Source organism: Echinops telfairi, unplaced genomic scaffold (assembly GCF_000313985.2).
Source record: "Echinops telfairi isolate 266 unplaced genomic scaffold, ASM31398v2 ScPeMD7_3533;HRSCAF=4204_0, whole genome shotgun sequence".
Classification (NCBI taxonomy): Eukaryota; Metazoa; Chordata; class Mammalia; order Afrosoricida; family Tenrecidae; genus Echinops; species Echinops telfairi.
The window spans coordinates 13328755-13353489 of record NW_022107431.1 but is presented as its reverse complement, the minus strand read 5'-3'; the positions used below and the strand labels follow the sequence as shown (position 1 = coordinate 13353489).

The window sequence follows — 24735 nt, the reverse complement described above, 5'->3', positions numbered from 1 at the left end:
GAACACCATTAAGTTGATTGGGACTTAATGGCACCCCGTGTAAAAGATTTTTGAAAAAGCCCTAGGAATGGCTGGAATTACTTATCGAAATAAAATGATTGTAAACATTTTTGACAATTTACAAAAAAAAAACCATATTACTTTATATTCCTAGATTTATCTTGTGTATCATGGTGAAAGAATTGGGAAACGAGAATGCACGCTTATATTGATTTTTACCTTGGAGTGATTTAGAATTGGTAGCTTTAACAACCATTGCAGAGGTTTTAGAAATGCACCCAAAGCCATATATACTCTTGTAGTTCAGCTCTGATTCATGAATAAAAACAGTTGTATGTCCTTAAGGTGGGATAGAGTGTTTTACACAACTGTTATCGTAAATAAAGTAATGACATTGCCCTTTGATGATTTGTTCACCTTGTGAGTACTAAGTAGCTTTGGGTATTTGCCCAATAGAGTATTGTAGAGATTTCACGAATGCTAACATCTGACTTAGTCTAGCTACACAAATGGGGAATCCGCATCAACAGCCCAAGCATGGGTCAATGCCTCCATCCTCCAAACTTTTTTCCTGACACCCCCCGCCCCGCCCAATGAGTTCTCTGCCTCTCTGCTAGGTTTAAAAAGTTCATTGCAGAAAGAAAGAAAAGTTTATTGCAATGGCCACACAGAACTCACAGACCATACTTCATTAATGGGTACAAATAGAGATCAGGAATGTTCAGGATGCAGTTCTTTAGTTAGGACATCTCTTATCAGCTGTGCCTACAGGTGCCCTTCTCTTTAGCTCTCCATCACTTAGTCACACAGCCCCTTGTTCTGTAAACTTGTTCAGATAAATGTTACAAAGTTCCTTTAACACTGTCAGTAAATGTTCAGAAGGCATGCTACCCTACATAATCCTGCTGGTATAAAATGAGCTATCTCAATCTGAAGGTGCTCTGTTCTAATTCTGAATGAGCAAATTTAGCTCCCCAATTAATAAGGCACCCCACTTCATAAGCAAGGCACAAGTACACCTCATCCCTGAAGACACTCAGCTTTACTTGAACGACCCTTTCACAGCTTTGCCAGATTCATAACAGTAGCAAAATTACAGTTAGGAAGAAGTAGCAACGAAAATAATTTTATGGTTGGGAGTCACCACAACACGAGGAACTGTATGAAAGGGTCGTGGCATTAGGAAGGTTGAGAATCACTGACTAACACCATGAGGCTGGGAAGCCTGCTACACTGTCTTGTGTGCTGCTGCCACTCCTCGGGTGCTTCTGGTGTCACAGCATCCTGGCCTTGGATGGAAAAGGTTCAGTGTGTAGGAAACTAGGGGTCCAAAGGATGTGTCCCTCCTGGCCTTTCGTTCTTGATGGTAGATGGTAGACTCACTCAGTTTGATTGAGAGAGATCATCTTATACCCATCAGGATGGCAGACTGATCAACCCCCTTGTTAAGATTTTCCAAAGTTTTACAATCACAATTAACCCTGCTAATAACCATCCACAACTGAATCAGATAATCTAACCAGCATCTTCTCCCACTTTCTTTAAGCCAGACCTGCCAGGGGAAACTGACTTCATGGGAGTTAAAAGACATGGCCAGAGGATCCACTCTACCCCAGTACTTCTAGGAGTATTATTCTTGAGAGATGTACCTGGCAGGGCTGATGTTAGCAAAAGTGGACTTAGAATATGACTGTCTTGAAAATTAATGATTTTTTCAAAGTATAAGGCATGATACTTTCATGAAGATACAAGAGAGCTTTTATTGAATTATCTTCTCGTCCTAAACCTTTATTCCTCAAAGAGAACAGCTATTCCTTACCTCTAGTTGTCTTGGTTATTCTCAAAATCATAAACATTTTAAATATTTATTGACCTTTTGCAACTGTAGATGAGACACTGGCTCCCCTGGGCCGCTGCCTGTTGTCATGCCTTGGATTTAGGTGGGAAACACAAATTCTACAGGATTCACTGCTTTCTGCTTGACTGTATCTTCTTTTCTAAGTACTGTGGTTTGTGATTTCTTCCTTGTTTGTTCCTTTACTACACGCTTCACTGTGCTCCTGTGTTAGAGAAACTGGTGACATCTCTATCCATTGATTCCTTCTCCTTCAGCCATTTGCTTGTTGCTTACCTCTCATGTAATTGCATTCCTTTACTGTGCCTTAAAGGGAGAAAAGCACCTTGTCACAGTCAGCATACTCTTGAATTGAAAGCATCACGTTTGTGTTGTTCCAGGAACTTGGGAGGGTCCTGATTGCTTTGGTGACTGGGGAGGTTCGATGGAGGTTTTCTGGTTGCTTTTTGAAATAAAGATGAACTCGGCTGACCCCTGCTTCACTTACTCTAGAAGGCTTAAGAGTAATTTACCACTGAACAAGATGTTATGCAAACATGATGGTTCTCTGGAATATGCTCGACAACGACCTGTTTTCGGGGATTTTCTGAGATCATAGTGGAAATTGCTTAAATTGAGAAAGAGGCGAACATGTCTTAGGTGAAGAATTTTGCCTGAAATAACCATAAAACCAAACTAACTGCCATCAAGTTGATAGCAGCTCATAGCAACCCTACAGGAGGGGGTAGAACTGCCCCTGTGAGTTCCTGAGACTGTTAATTCTTTACAGGAGTAGAAAGCCTGGTTTTTCTCCCTTGGAATGGCTGATGTTTTTGAACTGCTGACTTTGTAGTTAGCAGCCCAGTGCCACCAGCTCACCTTCGCCTGAAATAGCAGAGTATGAAATACAATGTTTGTTCAATTTGGGGGGATGGGTCTGCTCAGTGTGTCCATGGAGGGAGGCCATGAATATGTACTCACCAGGCACAAGATAACACACATTTGGGGAATGGAGGCATAGCTGTGCTCAAATGTAGAGGTGGCCAGATTCCAGGGTGGTGGTTTTTCTACGTGGTACTAGAACAAAGCTGTGCTCATTTGTCTCCATGTTGCCCGGGGCTGCTGCTGTGCTGGCGGAGCAGAGCGGAGTAGTTATGACCCACCATGCCCCTCGAGGTCGGATCAGTAAAGATAAACCTTAAAGATGTTTATTAGGGATGTTTGTGGTAGAGTGTAGCCCCTAACTACTAACATTTCTCAGTTTAGGGGAGAGCTGACTGTACTTTAATGTTACTAACACTGATTTGATTTGAAGAAATTGCTTTCAGATCTAAAAATGCGCATTTGGTGTGGTGCCTATAGGTAATAGTCTATAAGGTAGTATATAGGATTTTGCAACAGAAAATCAGAGTAATGTGTTGTCAGTGTAGGAATGCCTGGTACATCTTCATTGCTCTGATAGCATGAGAATACACCTTCCTTCAAAGAATCTGAGTGAATAAATGTTTGGTTCATCTTTTCATTTTATTTACCAACATGGCTATTGCCTATACCAAAGAGAAAAAAGGTTTTAAATTTAACAACCTTTGCTGGAGTGATTTACTGTGATCTAAGATCTGTAAATAGAACTTTTGTGAACTAAGTCTTGTTTCAATGTCGTAAATGAGAAAACTGGAAATTCAGAGATTTGGTAATTTGTTTGTAATAAGATGAAAAGGTTGTGCTTCCCACCAAGGTCTTATGGACAAAGCCTAGGTTTATCATTTTAATTCTTTCCAGACAAATCCTGTTCTCTCTCAGGATGAAGAAAAGGAGAAAATCAGACAGACAGGATCTGTGCCCTTGGAGCTTCCTGTGTCTGCTAAGAGTTTCTGGGAACTTAGCCTTTGCTTTCACAAGCGATGAGTATATTACAGATCGCTGTGAGGCTGACAGTGGCTGACCTGATGGGATCCTAACCTCTAGCTAGGCCATATAGGGGTGGGCACATGGATGGATGGATGGATGTGTGTGTTTATACTTAGCAGGTTTGAGGACACCTGTTGATAGATGCTGGCATGTTGGTTCTATCTCAGTAACCCTATGTACAACAGACAGAAACGTTGCCCAGTCCTGCCCCATCCTCCCAACATTCCTGCTATGCTTGAGCCCATTGTTTGCTGCCAGTGTGCCAGCCCATCTCCTTCAAGGTCTTCCTTTTTACACGCTCTACTTTACCAAGCAGGATGTCCTTTTCCAGGGTCTGCTCTCTCAACATGTCCCACACAGAGAAGACAAATCCTGGCCATAACTTTTCCTCAGAAGATGTGTCCCTTCTCCTGGCAGTCCACAGTGTATTCACTGTTTAGCATACCAACACTGTAATTAAAATACATCGGTTCTTCATTTTCCATATTCATATTGCCCAATTTTTCACTTGGCACATGGCACCATTTAAATACTATGACTTGGGTCAGCTCTAAGTCCTCAAAGTGATTTATTTACTTTCAAACCTTTGAAGAGGTCTTTAGTAGATGTGCGCAATGCAATATGTTTGATTTCCTGCTTTTTCCATGGGCAGAGATTATGGATCCAAGCAAAATAAAATGCTTGACAGCTTCAACCTTTTCTCCCTTTATTAAGACATGTTGCATGTTGGTCCAGCTGTGGAAATTGTTTTCTTTACATTGAGGTGTATGTAATGTGCACTTGAAGATAGTAGTCTTTGACCTTCATCATGAGTGCTTCCAGTACTCTTGCATTTCAGCAAACAAGCCTGTGTCATGTGCACATCACAGATTATTAAAGAGACTTCCTCTTATTCTGATGCTGTGGTCTTCAGCTAATCCCACATCTTGGGTTATTTGCTCAATATATATAGATGGATACAACCCTGATTCACACCTGCTCTGATTTTCAGCTAAATTGTACTCCCCCCACTTGTTTTAACCTCACAATTTTCAGTGTTTTATTCAATTAAACATTTTTTAAAAGTTTTGATATATTATTAATTGGGAATTAATACAGATGTCATTCTAGTTCAGTCATGTCAAGCAGTACTGTACAATTGCCACCACAGTTCCTAAGCATTCTTTTTCTTTCCTTAGCATCATCTCTCTTTTACACCAACCCCAAACCTACCCCTCATCCCCTTATTCTACTTGCTCAGAAGTTCATCAGCTCAGGGTTTCATATATCGAAATACATATAACACAACTTAAAGAGGGTGACCCCAGTGACATAACACCTTTCAGATAAACCATACTATTAACAAAAACAAAATAGAAAAATAGAAAATGTTGAAAACCAGATCAGGTAGAGAACACACATCAGAGGAACAAATGATCTGACAAAGTTCTAATTGTTCAAGTCAGGTTTATCCCCTTTGATCTTCTACATTCATCTCTTGATATAGTTAGAGTTTATTGTTCCAACCTGGCCGATAAACACATGTGGGGTTAATTGAAAGGCGGAGCGATAAATAGCTTGGTGAGCCTCACCTTTCTAGTTCTTGGGTCTCTTGCTTTGTGATGGTTGGACCAAGGTGCAGGTGCCTTAGCCAGTTCCCTGCTTCACTGGCAAGGCTCACTTCCTGCAATACATCCCCGAGAAGAAGCTGCATGGTCCTACCCCGATGTAGCCCTGGGTGCGGAGCAGCCGTGTGAAGACCCCTCCCAGTGCTGAGATGCTTACACATTCACTGATTCAGCTTTCCTCCTGCAGTCAGCATCATTGCATGTGTGTTGTGAGATGGAGGAGGACTTTGTGGATTGGTGTTGGACATATGGGTTAGTGGGTTGTTGGACTTGTGGACTTGAGCAGCACTGGGTTGGGATATTTTCTTGATATAAAACTCTCTCTTATACATGAGTTTCTGTGGATTTGTTTCTTCAAAGTACTCAGACTAACACATCTCTCCAGTAGTGGAGAGAGACTAGTGGAGAGTATTCCAAATAAAGGTACCAAGCCTCATTTTAAAGGTCCTGTTGCCAGGTCCTGTGGTTTGATCATAGGGATGGATCATGAAGCCTGGAAGGTTGGCCTTAGACCTGGCAGGGTTTTGTATTCGCAAACTTGTGTTTTCACAAAGAGTAGCTTAGTGGGTTGTGGTTGGACTGCTAACCACAAGACCAGCAATTCAAATTAAGCAGCAGCTCCTAGGGAGAAAGATGATGATTTCTGATTCTGTAGAGATGGACAGCCTTGGAAACCCACAGGGCAGATCTACTCTGCCTGTATGGTTTGTGTGAGTCGGAATCAAGTTGATGGCTGAGAGTTTCAAGGGTTTTGTTGTTGTTTGTTTCTATGAGAAACTAGCTGTGAGCCTGGCCTGCAGAACATGCTGCTGGGGGGGGGGTTGTTGGGTGGATTTGGCCTTTGTGTCTGTGGTTGTGGGTGTGGAAGAAGAGAAGAGACCGGAGATATGGGGCTGATTCCAGAAATATTGAGGGGTAAAACTCAATTGCATCTACACATGGTTAGATTGTCAGGAATGTGGGAATAGGAACTGTGTAGAGGACTCCCTACATTTATAGTTGGTTATTCCCTTACTTTTCCCTTGAGTTGCTTTAAAGTTTGTTCTAGTTGGTTTTTCCACATTCTAGGCAAAGATTAGTTTTCAGTCTTGTAGCCAAAAGCCTTTAGCTTGATAGCTAAAATATTAGCATCTCTGAGTGAAAGTTTTGATCCCGTCTTCATTTAAACTTTGTTAGTTGTTCCCGGTTTACCTCTTTTCCTTTTCAGCTGTTTTCTCTAACAAAATTTCTAAGTAAATGATGTGGGTTCCCCCCCCCCCCGCTTTCCAGTTCATATAAACATTATGCTTACACTATACTGTAGTCTATTAAGTAAATGTATAGTCACATTATGAAAAAAGTGAATATTATGAGAATTTCCAAAATGTGACACTCAGGCATGTAGTGAGTTCGTGATATTGTAAGTTATGGAGCCAATAGATTTGATTGCCCCAGACCGTCCATGTGAAGAAGTGTATCTGGATAGCACTGTCCACGAAGTACGCCTGTAACCGGGCTCCTTTCCTCATCTCTCAGCCTCTTTTCAAGGTTCCTCCATGTGTCAGGCAGTGCTTCCTTTATCACTAAAGCTTCACCAGCTGGATAGACAGCACTTTGTTTTACCCATTCACCCACTGATGGAAATAGGGGTGGTTTCTTTTTCTTGGTTAATTATGAATAACGCAATAATGAACATTTGTGGACGTTTAATGTGAGCTTAACTATAAGGGCCAATGGTAAGTCTGTTTAACTTTTTAGACACTGCCAGACTATGTTCCAAAGAAATGTGGTTTTGCATTCTGACCAACTACATATGAGGCTTCCCATTTCTCTGAATCCTTACTAACCCTCGTTGTTATCTAGATTTTGTATTTAATGATGTTAGTAAATGTAAAGTGGTATTTCCTTGTGGCTTGGATTTGCATTTCCCTGATGGCTAATTAGGGCTCTGGTGGTGTAATGGCTAAGTGTTGAGCTGCTAACCTCAAGGTCAGTACTTGGAAACCGCCAGCTGCTCTCCAGGGAAAAAGAAGAGGCTTTCTACGCTTGTAAATAGTAGAAACTCACAAGGACAGTTGTACCCTGTCCTGTGGGGTTGCTATGAGTTGGCATTGACTCGATGGCGGTTAAGTTGTTTGTTTGTTTGGATGGCTAATTAGCACTTGGAACCCACCAGCTGCTCTTCAGGAAAAAGATGAGCCTTTCTACTTCTGTGAAGACTTGCTGTCTCAGAAACCCACAGAGGCAGTCCTGTTTTGTCTTCCTCAGTTGTCAGGACTCAGAATCGACTCTGTGACAGTGTGTGGCTCAGGATGGTGAGCTTCATTTTAAAAGGAAAAGCAGTACTGTGATTTCATGGAGAGGGTGAACATGAAAATAGTGGGACTTTCATGTCATTGCCTGGAGAGAATTAGTTTTGATGTGTTTAACCTTTTTTCTTTTTCTCTAGTTATATTCCCTGAATGACTACAAGCCACCTATTTCTAAAGCAAAAATGACCCAAATTACTAAGGCAGCCATCAAAGCTATCAAGGTGAGTAACACTTTCATCTTGTGTTTTCAAAAGAAAGTGCTACCTCTAGTATTTTGTAGAGGAGATAATTTTTATGGATTCTATGTTCTCTTCTCAGAGAAAGTGTGCTGCTTTGGGGGAAACAACAAAATAAATGTCACCTGCAAACCTTCCACTAGAGACAAAACATTTTGGTAAACATTCCAAAAGCTTTGAAGTGGTGATTTTTTTTTTTTGGTCATTTCCATTGTCAATGTGATATATTGATATTTTTCTTATTGATTCTCATGTAGACTTGAACAGTGGTCATTGTATATATTGTACATAGGCCATTTGCATTGTGGGAAGAGGCTGTAGGCAATGAGCCAGTGTTCTGATGTAGAAGCTTTAAACTTCATGTTGACTTAATTGTGAAAGCTTTTGAAAAGCTCAGAGAAAGGTTGGATCTTCTTTAGTGAATACACAGATGTACACAATTTTACATAAAATGTATGCCTTTAAAGAACCCTTTGAAGCTCAATTCTAGGTAACCTCAAGAGGTTCATCTCCCTAAATCTAGAAATTTTTCTACTTGAGCTGCTAATTTAGAGCTGTTAAAATTGAGAGTGAAGGACTATATATTTTTAAAAGTTTTATTAGCATCTAATTTACATATCATACAATTTAATCATTCATTTTAATAAGAATTGTGCCGTCATCACAGTCCATTTCAGAACATTTTCTTCTTACTCAGACTCATGACTGTTAGCTCCTCATTGTCCTTCCCCACTCCCACACACACATGTCCTCCGCTGTGCCCCTAGGTAATTATTAATCCACTTACCGTCTATAGATTGGTATATCCTGGAGTTCATATACAGAAAGTCATACAAAACACAAACAAGAAACAAAAACAACAATAATGGCAAAACAACAAAAACCTCAGCCAAAAGGAAGAAGATATTCAAAGAACTAACTTTAAAATGGGTCAAAAGGGAAATCAAATGAAAACGTGTTCCTGTATTTTAACTTCACATACGTCAGAGGGGATTCACTGGAGGCTTAATCCATGTGGGGACCCTGCAAATGGGTTTTGGGCTTCCACTGTCATCCATAGCCTTAGGCAAACTGAGTGTTTGGAATGTAAGGTTTTAATTCCATTTTCTTTTTTGGGTTTGGGTTTTATTATTTACAGTCCGTGGATCACACAAGTTGGTACGCTTCTTCTGTCTGGACTTACTTAGTCGATACTCCACTTAGATGGCTTTTGTTTTAAGACAAGCCTTTAGGATCCTGAATGCTATTCTTTCTGATAGTTGGGTACCTCACTATGCTTTGCTATAGCACCCATGCCTTCAGGATCTCTTCATGAGGGTGAGTACTGAGTAGGGCTATGTCATAGGAACGAATTGTTTTAGGTTAAAGCTTCAATTAAAGTTCAAGCCGAATATCCATTCAAATATCTATGCTTTTATGTCTCTGGTTCACTTTTAGAGACATCATTTTATGACAGAGGACATTATAAATCTTCCTAATGGGACATACGGTAAATTCTATCGATAGTATCATTAATTTAGCCAGTGGTGGAGAATTTAAAACACTTTTGAGAAAAGGAAATTATACTTATATAGGCCAACTTTTTGGACCGTAATACGTACATTGACATGTACAGATTAACAATTTACTTAACTGGGCATTATTTATATGAACAATGAAGTTTGGATATAGGTCAAAACTTTCACAGCATAAGTGACTAGACATTATTTATATGAACAGTGAAGTTGGGGGATAAGGCAAAACTTTCAATAATACTCAATCACAAAGGCAGAATCATACTTGCCAAACTATTATATGTTATAAAAAAACAGAGAGCATTAAAATGGTAAATAGATTATAGTCCCCTGGTGGTATAGTGATTATGCACTGTGCTGCTAACTGTAAGGTCAACAGTTTGAAACTCCCAGCAACTTTGTGGGAGAAGACTGGGGTTTTATACTTCTTTAAGAAGTTACAGTCTCAGACACTCTCAGGGCAATTGTATACTGTCCTATAGAGTCGCTATGAGTTGGCATTGACTTGATGGCAGTGAGAAAAAAGATTGTAGTCACAGGCCATCATTCTTTGGGTATCTTCAGAGCAAGAGATCTGAACCAAAGTTCAACAGCTATCAATTTCATTACCTTGGGATAGCGGTCATCTGCCTTTTCTCATACTAGGGTGTTAAGTCCAAGGGAGTAAGTCAGTTCCTTAATTCTGATACAGGTGAGGTTATCTTAGTGGGGTTTCCACTGGGTGTCAGAGTCTGACTCAAGACCCTGTAGGCCAGAGAAGCACGCCCATGTGTGTTTTTGAGGCTGAAAATCTGGAGCAAGTAGTTTCAGTTCTCTCCCGAGCAGCTATTGGGTTTGAATGCACACTTTTCAGGGCTATAAAACTATTGGTTGTCTATAAAGTACCTAATGGTTTACATGGCAATGCTACCACATCTTCTCCCATAGGGTGTAATCTAACTCACTGCCGTGGAATTCATTCCCATGCTCAGTGGCTGTAGGACACAGTAACCCTGCTCCTGTGGTTGCCAAAACTGTTATGCCTTTGCAGGAGTAGAAAGTCTTATCTTTCTCCCTTAGAGCAGCTGGTTGGTATAGGTACTAGTGTTTCCTTTTTTCTGATGTGGACCAGGGTCTAGGTGAGGTTAAGTAATTAGTGTTAGAGTCAGTAGGGCTATTCACTAGTGAAGTTTATCCTTGGAGTCCATAAATTAAGAGTCCAAATCAGTGGTTCTCAACCTTCCTAATGCTGCGACCCTTTAATACAGTTCCTCATGTTGTGGTGACCCCCAACCATAAGATTATTTTCCTTGCTACTTCATAACTGTAATTTTGCTACTGTTATGAATCGGGCAAACCCTGTGAAAGTGTCATTCAACCCCCCCAACGGGGTCGCAACCCACAGGTTGAGAACTGCTGGCCTAAATAGTTACTACATATTATGGTGTTCTTTTTCTTTATTATTAATATTTAATCACATATTTTATATTTTACAGTAACTGAACCGTTATAGAAGTTTCAAGAACATATAGCACCATGTATTCTTCCCTTAGTGCCACCAGTTGTTAATATTTGCTTCTTTTGTTTTCATTTCATTTCACACTTGTTTTCTTTTGCCTGACTCGTTTGAAAAGTAGTTCTGCAACTTACAAACAATGGCATCATGTTTCTACATCTTTGATTTTGAATTTCCTATAGCAATAGCACTGTCAAAATGACAATCTAATGATCATATGTAATAATTTCACTTTGATATGGTACTATGGTCTAATGCATAATCTATAGCCCAATTTCACCTGCTGTCTTAGTATTGACGTAAGTAGTTGTCCCTGGTTTTTCAAGATTGTTCAAGGATCGCACATTACATTTATTGGTCATGTCGCCAAATCTGTTTTGTTTTATCCATCATTGATAGTTTTGAAAAGTTCAGAACAATTGTTTTGCAATACTGGATTATTTTAAATTGCACTTAGTACATACATTGAACTGAGATTTCACTGCCTTTAAAATGATATTTAAATGGTAAATAGTGCTTCATATTACAGCAAGTTGAGGATTTTTATCATTGTTAAGAGAAATTATTTTAATAGGTGCTTTTGAACATCACCTTTCTCAAAACCACATGGACCACCACTGTGGAAGATAACTGACGTGAATTAAGAAAACTTTTAATAGAAAGTTTAGGAAGCACCCGTGCCCTGAATTACATATAGTAACTTCAGCTAAAAAGCATTATAATTTTTTTTCTAAGAAGAGTTGTTATTTTATAAAATCACTTTGTAATTATTTGAGGTTATTTCCATTGCTTATAGCTATTGAAATGTCTGTAAGGTACCTAATGACTTTAAATAGTTTTCACCTTTTGTATTTGAGTGACTTAGACTACTGATGAAACCATGCATTACTTTATTGCAAAGTACATTTCCCCCCAAGGAAAAGCTTATTGTACATTTGGGGAATGGTAAAATATAAGTAATGAGATGTTCCTAATTTTCCATTTTATAAATGATTTTGTGTAAGACCACTTGAGTGATCTTGTATCTTTTCAGCCTAAAAGGGATTTTCTAAACATACTTCATGAATTTTAAAGATTAAATGGAAGCACAGTTCTAGTGACTTTTTAAAAAGATAATTTTGTTGGGGGCTCATACAACTCTTATCAAAATCCATACATACGTCAATTGTATAAAGCACATTTGCACATTCGTTGCCCTCATCATTCTCAAAACATTTGCTCTCCACTTAAGCCCTTGGCATCAGCCCTTCATTTTCCCCCCTCCCTTCCTGCTCCCCCTCCCTCACGAACCCTTGATAATTTATAAATTATTATTTTGTCATATCTTACACTGCCCAATGTTTCCCTTCACCCACTTTTCTGTTGTCCATCCCCCAGGGAGGAGGTTATATGTAGATCCCTGTAATCAGTTCCCCCTTTCCACCCCACCCTCCCTCCACTCTCCCAGTATTTGCACTCTCACCACTTCTAGTGAGTTTTAAAAATAAATATACTCATTAACCTATTGCCATTGAAGTATTGAAATTTATAAGGCAATGTTCTCCATAGTTTTCTTAAATGTTTGTTTCTGTTTTCGTCATAATGTTAGGTTTTATGAAACTTAAAACTGTTTGTTTTCTCACAGTTAATATAAGCAGAAATATAGAAAAGTTGAAAAATTCTGCCTCGTTGACAATTCTAAGCTTTTTTTTTTTTTCATTGCTAAGCTTCTATCTGTGCATTTGCTTCCTTCTCCCATATCATTTTTTCTCCACTGTGAGGGCATTGTATGCCCCTACATCTTACCCCAGATAAAATGACCTGCAGCTCCACCATCCAGGAGAAAGTAGAGGGAGATTAATGAAGGTGACAGTTCTCTTGCAGACATTAGTTAATGCTATTTGTATTTTCTATTACCATCCTTGATTAGGTGATACAGGAAATGTATTCTTTTCCTGTCATGAAAGTGAGAATAAACATCTGTCAGTGAGTTAACCACAATTACTCTTATCAACATGCTGTTTGTCACAGAATGCTCTAATAAGTATTTGTGTTTAGTAACATGTGGCCACACAGACCATATAACTACATCAAAGCTTTCTTTTTACCTGTCAGATGCTGAAACTAGATGCTTATGACAGTGAAGGACATAAATGTTTGTCTCCGAATTCTTAAAAAATTTTTTTTAAAATAATTTTATTGTGGGCTCTTACAGTTCTTATAACAGTCCATACATCCATTGTGTCAAGCACATTTGTACATGTTGCCACCATCCTTTTCAAAACATTTTCTTTCTACTTGAGCCCTTGGTATCAGCTTCTTCCTCCCTCCCACCCTACCCCAATCTCAAGAGTTTTTGATTAAAGTGTATTTTGATAGACCTGTGAAATATATGGTTAGGAGGACATTTCTAGGCTAATTGGACAGGTTTTAAAACCATACTTGTTTTTTTTTCTTTTTCAGTTCTATAAACATGTGGTACAGAGTGTTGAAAAATTCATTCAGAAGGTAAGTATATAATTTTCTATAAATATGCTAAATATATTATGGTAAATTAATGCCTTGTGATTGTCTTCTTTAAGTCGGTGTTTAAGTTTAAATTATTTTGATAAGACTATTAAAAAGTGATTCCTGTTAATTTTCTTTTTAATTGATGCATAAAATGAAAGCACTCTTTGGATAATTTTGAAAACAATGACTTTCCGCTAGGTAGTTTTGATAAATTTGTATAGCCATAAAGTACATTTTGTCATTTGATAAAAAGAGTGTCAACTGATTGATTTGGAATGAGATTATAAATATATATCGCTTATAGCTTTTAATGAAACATTACCCTGATTATTTTAAGCTTTATGCCTAGGTAGCAGTTTTTTGGTAAAACTTTTATTTTAAGCTTAATTTACTCCAGAGCCGTAAGTTTTTGCTTCTTCAGTTTCTTCTGGGAGATCTTTGCAACCTCCTCTTCTGGCTTCGGAACCGCTTGTTGCTTTTCAGTCAGGGTCATTTCAATGTGGCAGGGGGAGATTGTGTGGACTGATCCGCCTGTGAGCTCTGTAAGTCCGGTTGTCTATCTTGGGAACTTTGTTCACCTGAATGTACTCAATGACCAGAGAATCCTCATCTCTAAACCCATAAGTTTCTTTCAGATAATTGGTGGCTTTCCAGATATGCATACCCTTGATGGCCTGGGCAGTGTCACAGGTGTTCTCAAAATGGACCCATAGATTCGACCCTCTTGCTTTTCATGATTTTATGGGGTTTTCTGGGTCAAGTGAGTGGTGAAACATTTCAGTTGCTTACTCAGGCTGTTAGGGGAAGAGGAAGAGCAGAGGGTCTTGGGAAAATTTGTGGTCATTCCAGCTCCTATTCTTTCAGATAGGATGTGGATGGAATATTCTCCACAAGCCTCTTCTTGATTGATCCATTATTTCCCTTGTTGACAATCTCTTCTGTACACTTGCAGTTCCATTCGCTAGGTGAAACAGAGGGAGAGGAAATTGAGTGAAGCAGAGGGAGAGGAGATTGAAAACCAGTTGTCTTTGTGTTCATGTGTTAATGCTATTTGTAAACCAGATCCAGGGACCTAGATCGCAGTTCTTTGTCATTGTCCTTGTGACCAGAAGCCTGTTGGTGCCCTAGTTTTGACAGGAGTGCGTAAGACTTATCCTTCCAAACTGTAATTAATTTAGGTTTTGTACTCAATTCATTCTCGTGCTTTGATGTAAGAATAATAGCATTTTGTGTCTTAATGGATGTGGAGCACCAAGAACTCAGCAGAGTGGCCAGATTGTTGTGGAACAGATATTGTTGATGAGAAAAGTATGTAAGAGCCAAAGGGGAGTTACTGTGTCATGGAATCGGCGAGGTCGTTTGTCTTGAAACAGTCTGCTAATTTGTGTGCCTTTGCTTTCTTCTTCCCCTGCTTGCAAGCCTTACTTTCTCAATATGCTCTATAAAACTGGGAGCCAACTAATTTAGGTGATTTGAGGCTAAGATTCCAAAGTTAAATGCAAGTTTGCTGACCTTTCAATAGATACATCAGTATAAGAAATGGGAATGCTCATTATTGGGAGGTTTCTTCCTTCTATAACATCAAGATGTCATTTTAAAAGGCTTTAATGTCTAAAGCACAGGAATTTTGGTGACAAGAAGAGTACATGCATAGCTACTAATTAAAAAATCAGGCTCGAACCCACTGCTGTGATGGAGAAAAGACCCGTTGACCAGCTCGCAGAAAGATGGCAGCCTTTATTGGAAACCACTTCTGTTGTGCAGGTTCTCCTTGAGTCAGCAGTGATACAATCATGCACAACACCAGTGATGTCTACAGCAATTCTGCTTCCACTATATTGCCCCTTGATTATGGAATTTCCAAAAGATCTTCCTGAAATCCAGGTTTTGCTTCACTGACGCTAGGGAGGGACCTGGGATTTCGCATTCACTTATGAGTAGTACGGCTTGTTAAAATGGTGTGATTGTGCCCTGTGACCACCTCTGACTTCACAAAGGGAGGGAAAGAGTCAGAGTGCACATCAGCCCAAGACTTAGCTGGAGATTGGTCAGGCTTCCACCTTCCAAATGTGTTCACCGTTTCTGGTGCTCTTTACTTCTTTGTTGGGTAACTAATTCCTTGCAGTGGTCACACAAACCTCACAGACTATACTCAAAGTTATGAGGTTATTAAGAAAGCTCAGAAGTTACTCAGAATCAGAACTGCTTAGGTTATAGTTCTTGGGTCCGGACAACCGTGGGTTGACCTCTCTGGTTGTCAGCCTTTCAACCACATGGCCGCTTGACCTCTGCCCCATTTGGGCATTTTTACAAAGATCTTTTAATCTGCTGATGAGTACTTAAAAGTCACTCTGTTCACCAACATTTTCAGCCTGGGGCCACTCAGCCCCACAACTTCCTACCTGGGCTGGCAAACGAGACTCCCTCTTTACAGAACTAGAGGCAGCAGCAAACGAGTCTCTGACTCTCTCATGATGGGGGTGCATCTCCTCTCTGCTCTGAGAAGGCTCATTTGAAACCCAGTGGATGGCAAAACTGGCCAGTCTCCATGTTTGAGTTGTGTAACACTATTTGCATGCCCCACCCCTCATGAGTGCCACATAACTTATATACACGATTAGTAAGCTAGTCAGCCCCCTTGGTAGGTCACGCACACCACACATTTGGTGGGAGTCAAGACACAATAATAGCTAGAAGAGTCATCTTGAGTAATTTTCCTCACTACAGGGAATAGACATGAATTTATGGCCTTTTTTTTCTTTACTAATTTGATTTTGGGATGAGATAGTTCATGCACGATTGCAGGAAAACCTAAGGGGAGCAATGTACCTCTGTGAAATACGAGAAGGGCTTCAAAAAGTTAGTGGAAAAATGGAATTAAAAGATAATGTAATTTTCCTACACACAAACTTTTTGAAGCCCTCTCTTAATGAAGTCATTGGTGTTTTTCACTGCTGTTGTGATAGGCATGCCATGATACCTCGTGGTGGTTTTAATGTACAGTTCTGTATGTGTTTCCTGATGAAGGCTTTTGTCTGACGGACATTTTTTGGCAATCCCTGCCCCCAGTCTGTAGCTTGTCTTTATTTTCAACCCACAGTGGGTTTTTGTTGCAGAATAAAGATTTTTGTTTTAGTTTGCTGAGGCTCAAATTAGCGTATTTTTGTAATACTAGCAGAAATCTTTAGAGAGGCTCTGGGGGCTTTTAGTGGGTTATGTGTTGGGCTACTTTAACCACAAGGTCAGTAGTTTGAAACCACTAGCTGGTCCTTGGGGGAAAAAGATGAGAGTTTGCTCCTATACAGATGTACAGTCTCAAAAGCCCACAGAGCGGTTCTGCTCTGTCCTATAGCATCGAGACGAGTTGGTGTTGACTTGATGGCAATGAGCTTGCTTTTGAGCAGAAACATTTGATTTCCTCCTTTCCATTCTTTCAGAAAGCTTGGGGGGGGCTGGGGGGGGACTCGAGGACAACTGATTTAAGTAAACACAAGTGGCGCCTCACTGGCTGGGCCAAGCTCTGCTCCACCTGCAGGTGCTCTGCTCCACAGCACTGGATCTGGTTATGTGGACACAGCACCTCAAAATCACTGGCTTAAGTATTGTTTATAGTAAGGCATTATTTAAGCAAATGTGAGGAACTGCATTCATGAGTTTCATCAGTGAAACTTGTTAGAACCAGACCTTCATGGGCCTGCTTTTACTGGGACTTGGAAGTTTTCCAGAATTGTCAGATGCAGTGTTACTACACTTGCTCTTTTTAGTGGAAACTGTTTACGGTTTCCGTCTCAATTTTGCTGCTTACACAGGTTCCGGTTTTTGCAGGTTTACTGCATATAGATTTTCAATCTTAGGTATTTAGTATGCAAATTTGATGTAATACTCATACTTAGTAGAATAATTTGAAGTATTATTTTTATCGTTCACCTCTACAAAACAGGAGAACTTATTCATCTTTTACATATACTTTGCATATTATAAACAAATAGTCCCAGTGAAGAGAAGTCTGGATGTTACTTGATGGTTTCATGTTGTAACTGTGAAAGGTATTGAGTGATGGTGATAAACTAGAAATTAAATTGATAGTCAAATTAATTTCTTAAGTACAAAACAAAAAAAGAGAAAAAATAAAAGCCTTCACTGCTATCAAGTCAATTTACACTCATAGCGACCCTGTAGGACAGAGTAGAACTGCCCCTGTGAGTTTCTGAGACTGTAAATCTCTAAAGGAGCAGAAAGCCTCATCTTTCTCCGTAAGAGCTACTGGTGGTTTTAAACTGCTGACTTTGTGGTGAGCACCCAGCATGTACCCATTATTGCATCAGAGCTTTTTTCCTGTACACCCTGAAAAACTTTTGACAAAGTACTCTGGCATTTAATTGATTTTGTCACCAGTAAATTATGCTCTTTGTATCCCACCTTTCTCTGAGACTGGCCAAGACCAAAGGTAGAAACTTGAGGATATGCTATAATATATTTTAGAGTGTCTATTTGGATCAACCCTGCCTGTCTCTCACCAGTTGCATTATAAATCACTTATTGCCCAAGCTTACTGCTATAGTTAATTCTCATGGTGACCCTTTAATAATATAAAAATTCTGAGATTTTAAATCTTTATAGGAGCAGACAGCGCCATATTTCGCCCAAGAAATAGATGATGGGTTTGTAACCCACAACGCCACGAGGGCTCCTTGACACACACACACACACACACACACACACACACACACACACACACACACACACGTGCGCGCGCGGGGGTGGGGGGGGCGGGGGGGCTCCCCCACCTTTTAAAAATATATCACACATATCTAGCTGTTAAGAAGAATGCTCCTGCGTGGGTTTCCTTTCTGTAGGGAATATTTCTAGGAGTGGAATTGCTGGTTTGTAGTATGTATGGTTCTTTACCTTGCCTAGTTAGGATCCTGCTAGTTTCCTAACACAGTGATTGTGCACCCCCACTGGCAGTGTTCACGTTAGTGCTGCTCACTTTCTTTGCTGTGCTTGGCATGTTAGACTTTAATTTCCTAATATGGTGTGTGTTGCTTCAAGGCTATTTAAAAAAGAAAAACATTAGGAAATCACTTTCAGTTCAGTTTCAGCTTTAACCCTTATGATGTTCAATCTAGAATCACTTTCCAAATCACAGATCAAAAAAGAACCAAATATACAAAAGCAAAATACATGTTGATTTCTGATTTCTGTATTTAGTATTGTCATCAAGATTCAGCTGTGCTTAGTAACGAAGCTGCGTGGTCAGTTTGGAGTTGGCCAGATTTGCTTCATTTGGAGCAGAGGGAGGCCACGATACCTCTTTCCTGCAGTCTGTTGTTTAAGAGGGTAACTGACCCAAGACCTCTTTCACCTGTGGCCTGTTTGCTCCAGGGTGTGAAATTTTAAATGCTGCCTAAGGGTTTTTGTCATAATGGAAGCCAATTTTTTTAAATTATTTTTTTAGGCATACTTATATATAAAGCTTTAATATGTGATAAAGAGAGATCACAAGTCATTGCAGAAGCGAATTGATATGTAATGTGATGCAAATTTTATCTGTATCTCAGATAAATTTTAGATCTGTAGCAGAGCTTTATGTAAAACTGAAATTGATAAGGCCTACAGAAAATTAAAAAAATTTATAGCTAATAATTGGGGTTGGGGAGGTACCATGGAAATTATGGAAGCCAAAAATTTTTTTTAATTAAATACTTTTATTGGGGGCTCTTACATCTCTTATCACAATCCATACATTCATCTAGTGTGTCAAGGACATTTGCATATATGCTGTCATCATCATTCTCAAAGCATTCTCTTCCCACTTGAGCTTCTGATATCAGCTCCCCATTTCTTCCCCCTTCTTCCCTGCCCGCCCTCCCTCACAAACACTCAATAAGTTATGGATTATTATTTTCATGTCTTATATCGTCCTCCGTCATCCCTCCTCCCACATTTCCGTTGTTCGTCCCCCTGGGAGGGGGCTGTATGTCGATCCTTGTCATCGATTCCCCCTTTCTCCTTCCACCCTCCCCTAATCCCAGGTATCGCTTTCATTGTTGGCCCTTAGGGGTTATCTATCCTGGATTCCCTGTGTGCGGGTTCTTATCTGTAGCAGTGTGCATGTTCTGGTCTAATCCAATTTGTAAGGTAGAATTGAGGTTATGATAGTGGGGGGAAGGAAGCATTAAAGAACTAGAGGAAAGTTGTGTGTTTCATCAGTGCTATACTGCACCCTGACTTGCTCATCTCTTCCCTGTGACCCCTCTGTGAGGGGATGTCCAATTGTCTACAGATGGGCATTGGGTCTCCACTCCATGCCCCCTCCCTTCCTTCATTTTGCATAAGATTTTGTTCTGGGTCTTAGATGCCTGATACCTGATCCCGTTGACTCCTCATGATCACACAAGCTGGTGTGCTTTTTCCATATGGGCTTTGTTGCTTCTTAGCTAGATAGTCGCTTGTTTTCTTCAAGCCTTTATGACCCCAGATGCTTTATCTTTTGATAAGCTAGTCACCATCAGCTATCTTCACCACATTTGCTTATTGCACCCATTTTGTCTTTAACGATTCTGTAGGGAAGGTGAGCATTACAGAATGCCGGGTTATTAGAACAAAGTGTTCTTGTGTTGGGGGAGCACTTGAGTCGAGGCCCAACGTCCATCTGCAACCTTAATTCTTAACATATAGATATGTGTACATAGTTCTATTCCCTTCTCGTAGTATATATATTTACATATGTACATACCTGTATTTAGACCTCTATAAATGTCCTTTGCCTCCTGGTTCTTTCCTCTATTTCCTTTCCCACCATCATGCTTGGCCTTCATTCGAGTTTAGTAATTCCTCGCTGCTACATTGCCCTTGATTAAGCTCCACTAGGCATCATCTTACCTTCTTTCCATTGATTTTAATGTTTACTTGTTGTTCCCTTGTCCCTGGGTTGGTCCCCCCCACCTTCCTTTCTTCCACCTCCCCTTCTCCTATATCCCCCGGAGAACGATTGATTCCATTCTTTTCATCTGAATTATTTATCTTGTCTATCTTACCTACATAGACATGCAGATACATTAATAAGCACAAAAACCAGGCAAGGGCAAATGAAACAACAAAGGAAGTAAAGACCAACAAAACTATAACAACAACAACCCATCAACAAAAATTGAAAAGCCTATAATAGTTCAAGGTCTGTTTGTTGGCCTTTACGAGAATTTTCTGATGGGTGTCACATTTTGTATCCAAAGTCTATTTTTGGTATTTCCTCGGGGATTTCATTACTTTGCTCCCCTTGCTGCTCTGTTGCATGCTCTTAGTGTTCCGTCCCAATGTGGTGGGGTCAGATTGTGCACAAGTCCCGCATCGTCTCCATAGTTGTCCCCTGCAGCGCTATCTATGGTTTAGTGAGGGATGTCGAGTCTCTTGGTGGAGCCAGCCCTATGGTTCTCTCTGTGCGTCGTCTGCTCTGAGCAGGATTATCGTCCTCAGGGCTTGGTGGGCCAGGATGTCCTCCACTCCCTCTCCATCCTTTTTCGTTTCTCCCATGTGTTCTAACCAGATGCATCCCTCTCCCCAAGCTATAGCCTCGTCCCTCTCCCCAAGCTATATAGCCCCAGTGCTGTCCTCTGAAGTGCATTCTTCTGAGGGGTGTGTGTGTGTGTGTCCGCATAATTGGGATTGGGGCCAGCCCCTCAGATCTCTCTGTTGGTTCCTTGGTACATCCTGGTATGTTGTATTCATGTCTTGGCACATCGGGTTGAAGCGTGATCTCTCTCTACCTCTCCTATGGAGATATATACAATACCCTCCCCTTGGGTAGGTTAGTGCCCTTCTCTCCCCCCCCCCCAATGTCTTTTTATTTTTCTTCCCCTCCTATTTAGTTGGCTTCTGTATGTATCCCTGGATTGGGTTTGGTCTCTGCCTTAGTTGCTGAACCTCACCCCAGCAATGTATGTGCATAGTAGCTTTTCCCCTGTGCCCCGATTTTTTTTGAAGCTTACCTCAGTGGACTCATGTTGTACTTGTCCTTTTGTGCTTGGCTTACTTCACTTAGCCTGATTTCCTCCAGTTCTTCCCATGTGGCAATATGCTTTATGCATGCCTCGCTGCTTTTTAGGGCTGCATAGTACTCCATTGTATGTAAGTACCACAGTTTTTTGATCCATTCGTCTGTCGATGGAAATTTGGGTTGTTTTCAACTCCTTGCAATTATGAACTGTGCCGTGATGAACATTTGAGGACAGATGTCTGGCTGTGGTTTGCTTCTTGCCTCTTCTGGATATATGCCCAGTAGGGTGATTGCTGGTTTGTATGGCAGCTCAATTTCCATGTGTTTTAGATATTGCCATATCGAGTTCCATAATGACTGCTACAGGTCCACCAGCAATGGATGAGATTTCATATTTCCCCACAGCACCTCCAACACTTGTTACTTTCTGATTTTTTGAATAGGGCTGTTGTTGAGGGTGTTAGGTGGTATCTCATAGTTGTTTTAATTTGCTTTTCTCTTATGGGTAATGATCGGGAACATTTTCTTATATGCTTATTGGCCGTTCGGATTTCTGCCCCTGTGAAACTTCTGTTCAAGTCCCTTGCCCACCTCCTCAGTGGGCAGTTAGTTTTTTTCTTGCAAAATATTGTAGATTTTAGTAATAAGGCCTTTGTCTGATGTGTCATTGCTAAAGGTGTTTTCCCAGTCTGTGGGCTCTCTTATTACTCTCTTAATGAATTCTTTCGATGTATACAGGTGTTTTATCTTCCGTATATCCCACTTGTCAATTTGTGACTCACCTGTATTTGTGTCTTTCCCGATTTCCGACAACCCTATGTATTCCCTTTGCCAAGGTTTTCAGTTTTGTTCTGTTTCCCTCATTAATGGCCCTAATAGTTTGGAGTCTTACCTCAAGGTCTGTGATCTACCCAGAGTTTATTCTTGTTTATGGAGTGAAGTAAGGGTCTTGCTTCATTTTTCTGCATTTACCCATTTTTTAAAGCACCACTTATTGAAGAGGCCATCTGCTTCCTGTTTGATATTTTTTGGGCCCTTTAAAAAAATCAGTTGTCTGTATGCTGATGTTTTTATTTCTGGGTTTTCTGCTCTTTTCCATTGGCCTGAATATCTGTCGTTATACTCGTACCACACTGTTCTGACCACTGTGGCTATATAATATGTGCTGAAGTCAGGTAGAGCAAGCACTCCTACTTTGTCCTTCTTCTTGAGGCATTCTCTCCTAATTCTGGGTTTCTTCCCTCTCCATATGAGAAGTTGGTAATTAGTTTTTCCAATTCTTTGAAGAATGATGATGGTGTTCATATCAGGATAGCATTAAACTTATATAGTGCCTTGGGCAGAACTGACATCTTTACTATATTGAGTGGAAGCCAAATCTTATAGAAGGGTTTTTTGTGTGTTTGGTTGTTATAGACAGTTTTTAAGACTCCTTATGATTTCCTAGAATTCTTTATTGGCAAATTTCAATGATGGCTTTAACTAAATTTCAATTAAAAATATGTGAGCATTACATTACCAGCTAATAATTGGTTTATTGTTTATAAAACTCTCTTGGGGAAGCTGGGAATACACTGCCCCTCTGCTGAGGCACATGCAGTCCTAGTGGAGGACATTAGAAAAGAAATGGAATTATGTCCTAAACAACATTTTAAATTAGGTAACACAGTGAATTAGTCTGTCTCACCATATTCCCCCTGCATGATGGGATTCAGGATTTAGTTGGTAGATTCTGGGTGCGCTAAGTTTGGCTGTCACCTAAACAATAGTTTTAACTTAAGTGTGTGTGTGTGTGTGTGTCTTTTGTGTTCAAGACCAGGGACCAGGCTTATGGAAATCATGGGCAGTGCACCTCCCTAAATGCTAAAAATCATTGAGAAACGTGATTTTCTTTCTTTTTTATTCTTTTTGTTGTGCACTGGGATGTTTACAGAGCAAACACTCTGTTTTGCATTCAACAGTGTATCCACATTTTGTTTCAGCTAATTGACTGGTATCATCTCAACACAATACTGCATATCCCACTTCTTACATGTGCTTTCTGTTTCCATCCACTCCACTTTTCTCTTCACCCATCTGCACTTTATCCTTGAGCAAATGCTGCCACTTTGTAGCAAATGTTTGATTATTTAAAGGTGAACATACCTTACTAGTGCTATCATTCCATTGATAGACTTGCATGTTGTTGGCTGAAAATTGAGCATAGGGCTGAGTTCATTCCAGATCTGAAGAGGGGTTAAAGCCCAGTGTCTTGGGTTTCCACCAGTGTATATCTGACCAGTAAGCTGGTCCTTTTTATGATTTTGAGATTTGTTCCACATTTCCTCACACTCTGTTCTATTAGAGCAGCAGGTAGTGGTAGCTGGGCACCGTCTAGTTTTTCTGTTGTGTAGACTTTTTCCAATCCATTAGTCCATTGGGCGATTTTGATTTTCATCACTCCTCTGTCTTCCCCAACAGGGAGAGAACAGTATGTACACTTTTGATGGTCACTCATGAGCTTTTATCACCTTCGTTTTTACTCAGCAAAGGGGGGTATGGGACATTGTCTTTGTGTTTGTCAATTGACCTTGGTGTCACTTAAGAGTAGGATCCCGAGCTCCTACTCTTAGTGACTCCTTCCTCAAGGTGTTTGGTGTAATATCTCAGAAATTGCTATAATTTTGTCCCATGTATGCTCCACCACATTCATAAATCTATTTGCAGCAAAGGTCAATACTCATGTACAGGTAGACCGTCAAACACGTAGTCATATCCCCAACCCCAATTCAGCTTATGTGTCTGTCTCTGCATCTGTGTGTTAGGGCTGTGCCGCATGTAATGAGCAGTCGAATCCCCAGGAAGGGAAGACCATAATAAAGAACATGCATATTGTTAACATAAGAATTTGTTTAAAGTGGAATGGGGAGATTTCTAAAATAATCTACGGACAGAATAGCAATAAAACCATGGCAGGACTGGCTAACAGCTGGTGAGGCTGCATTTAGAGCAGATCTGTTATTGAAAGTTACCATGTTTGCTAGTTTCCTGCAAATATTCTAACTCTCCTTGTCATTGAGTCATTGTTGGCTCTTAGCAACGCCTTGTGGGTTTCTGAGACTCTTAACTGTTTACAGGAATAGAAAATCTAATCTTTCTCCCGTGGAGCTAGCTGCTGGGTTGTTTTGAACTGCTGACCATGCAGATCGCAGCCACACACTCTTATGTCTAGCTAGCCATTCCAGCTTTAAACAAGCGTTTTTCATAGTAGAAGGTGGCAGCACATGTTATAATAGGGTCATTGTATACATTTTGTTTCTATATTACATATGTGTGCCTGTATATGTCTAACTCACCAAACCCTGAGCTGATAGTGTGAATGTCC

The 24735-nt window shown here is 40.2% G+C and overlaps 1 protein-coding gene across 4 annotated transcripts in view; it reads left to right on the top strand.

Moving 5' to 3' along the window:
• SCAF8 (SR-related CTD associated factor 8) overlaps positions 1–24735 on the top strand; it is a 196093-nt gene that overhangs the window by 19137 nt on the left and 152221 nt on the right. For all 4 annotated transcript variants that reach the window (XR_006680462.1, XR_006680463.1, XM_045294340.1 and 1 more), the window contains exons 2-3: positions 7778–7861; positions 13328–13372. Coding sequence is in view for 2 of the 4 variants with exons in the window: in XM_045294340.1 (XP_045150275.1) it covers positions 7778–7861; positions 13328–13372 (129 nt within the window). In the remaining 2 variants the exon portion in view is untranslated. The remainder of the gene's footprint in view (positions 1–7777; positions 7862–13327; positions 13373–24735) is intronic.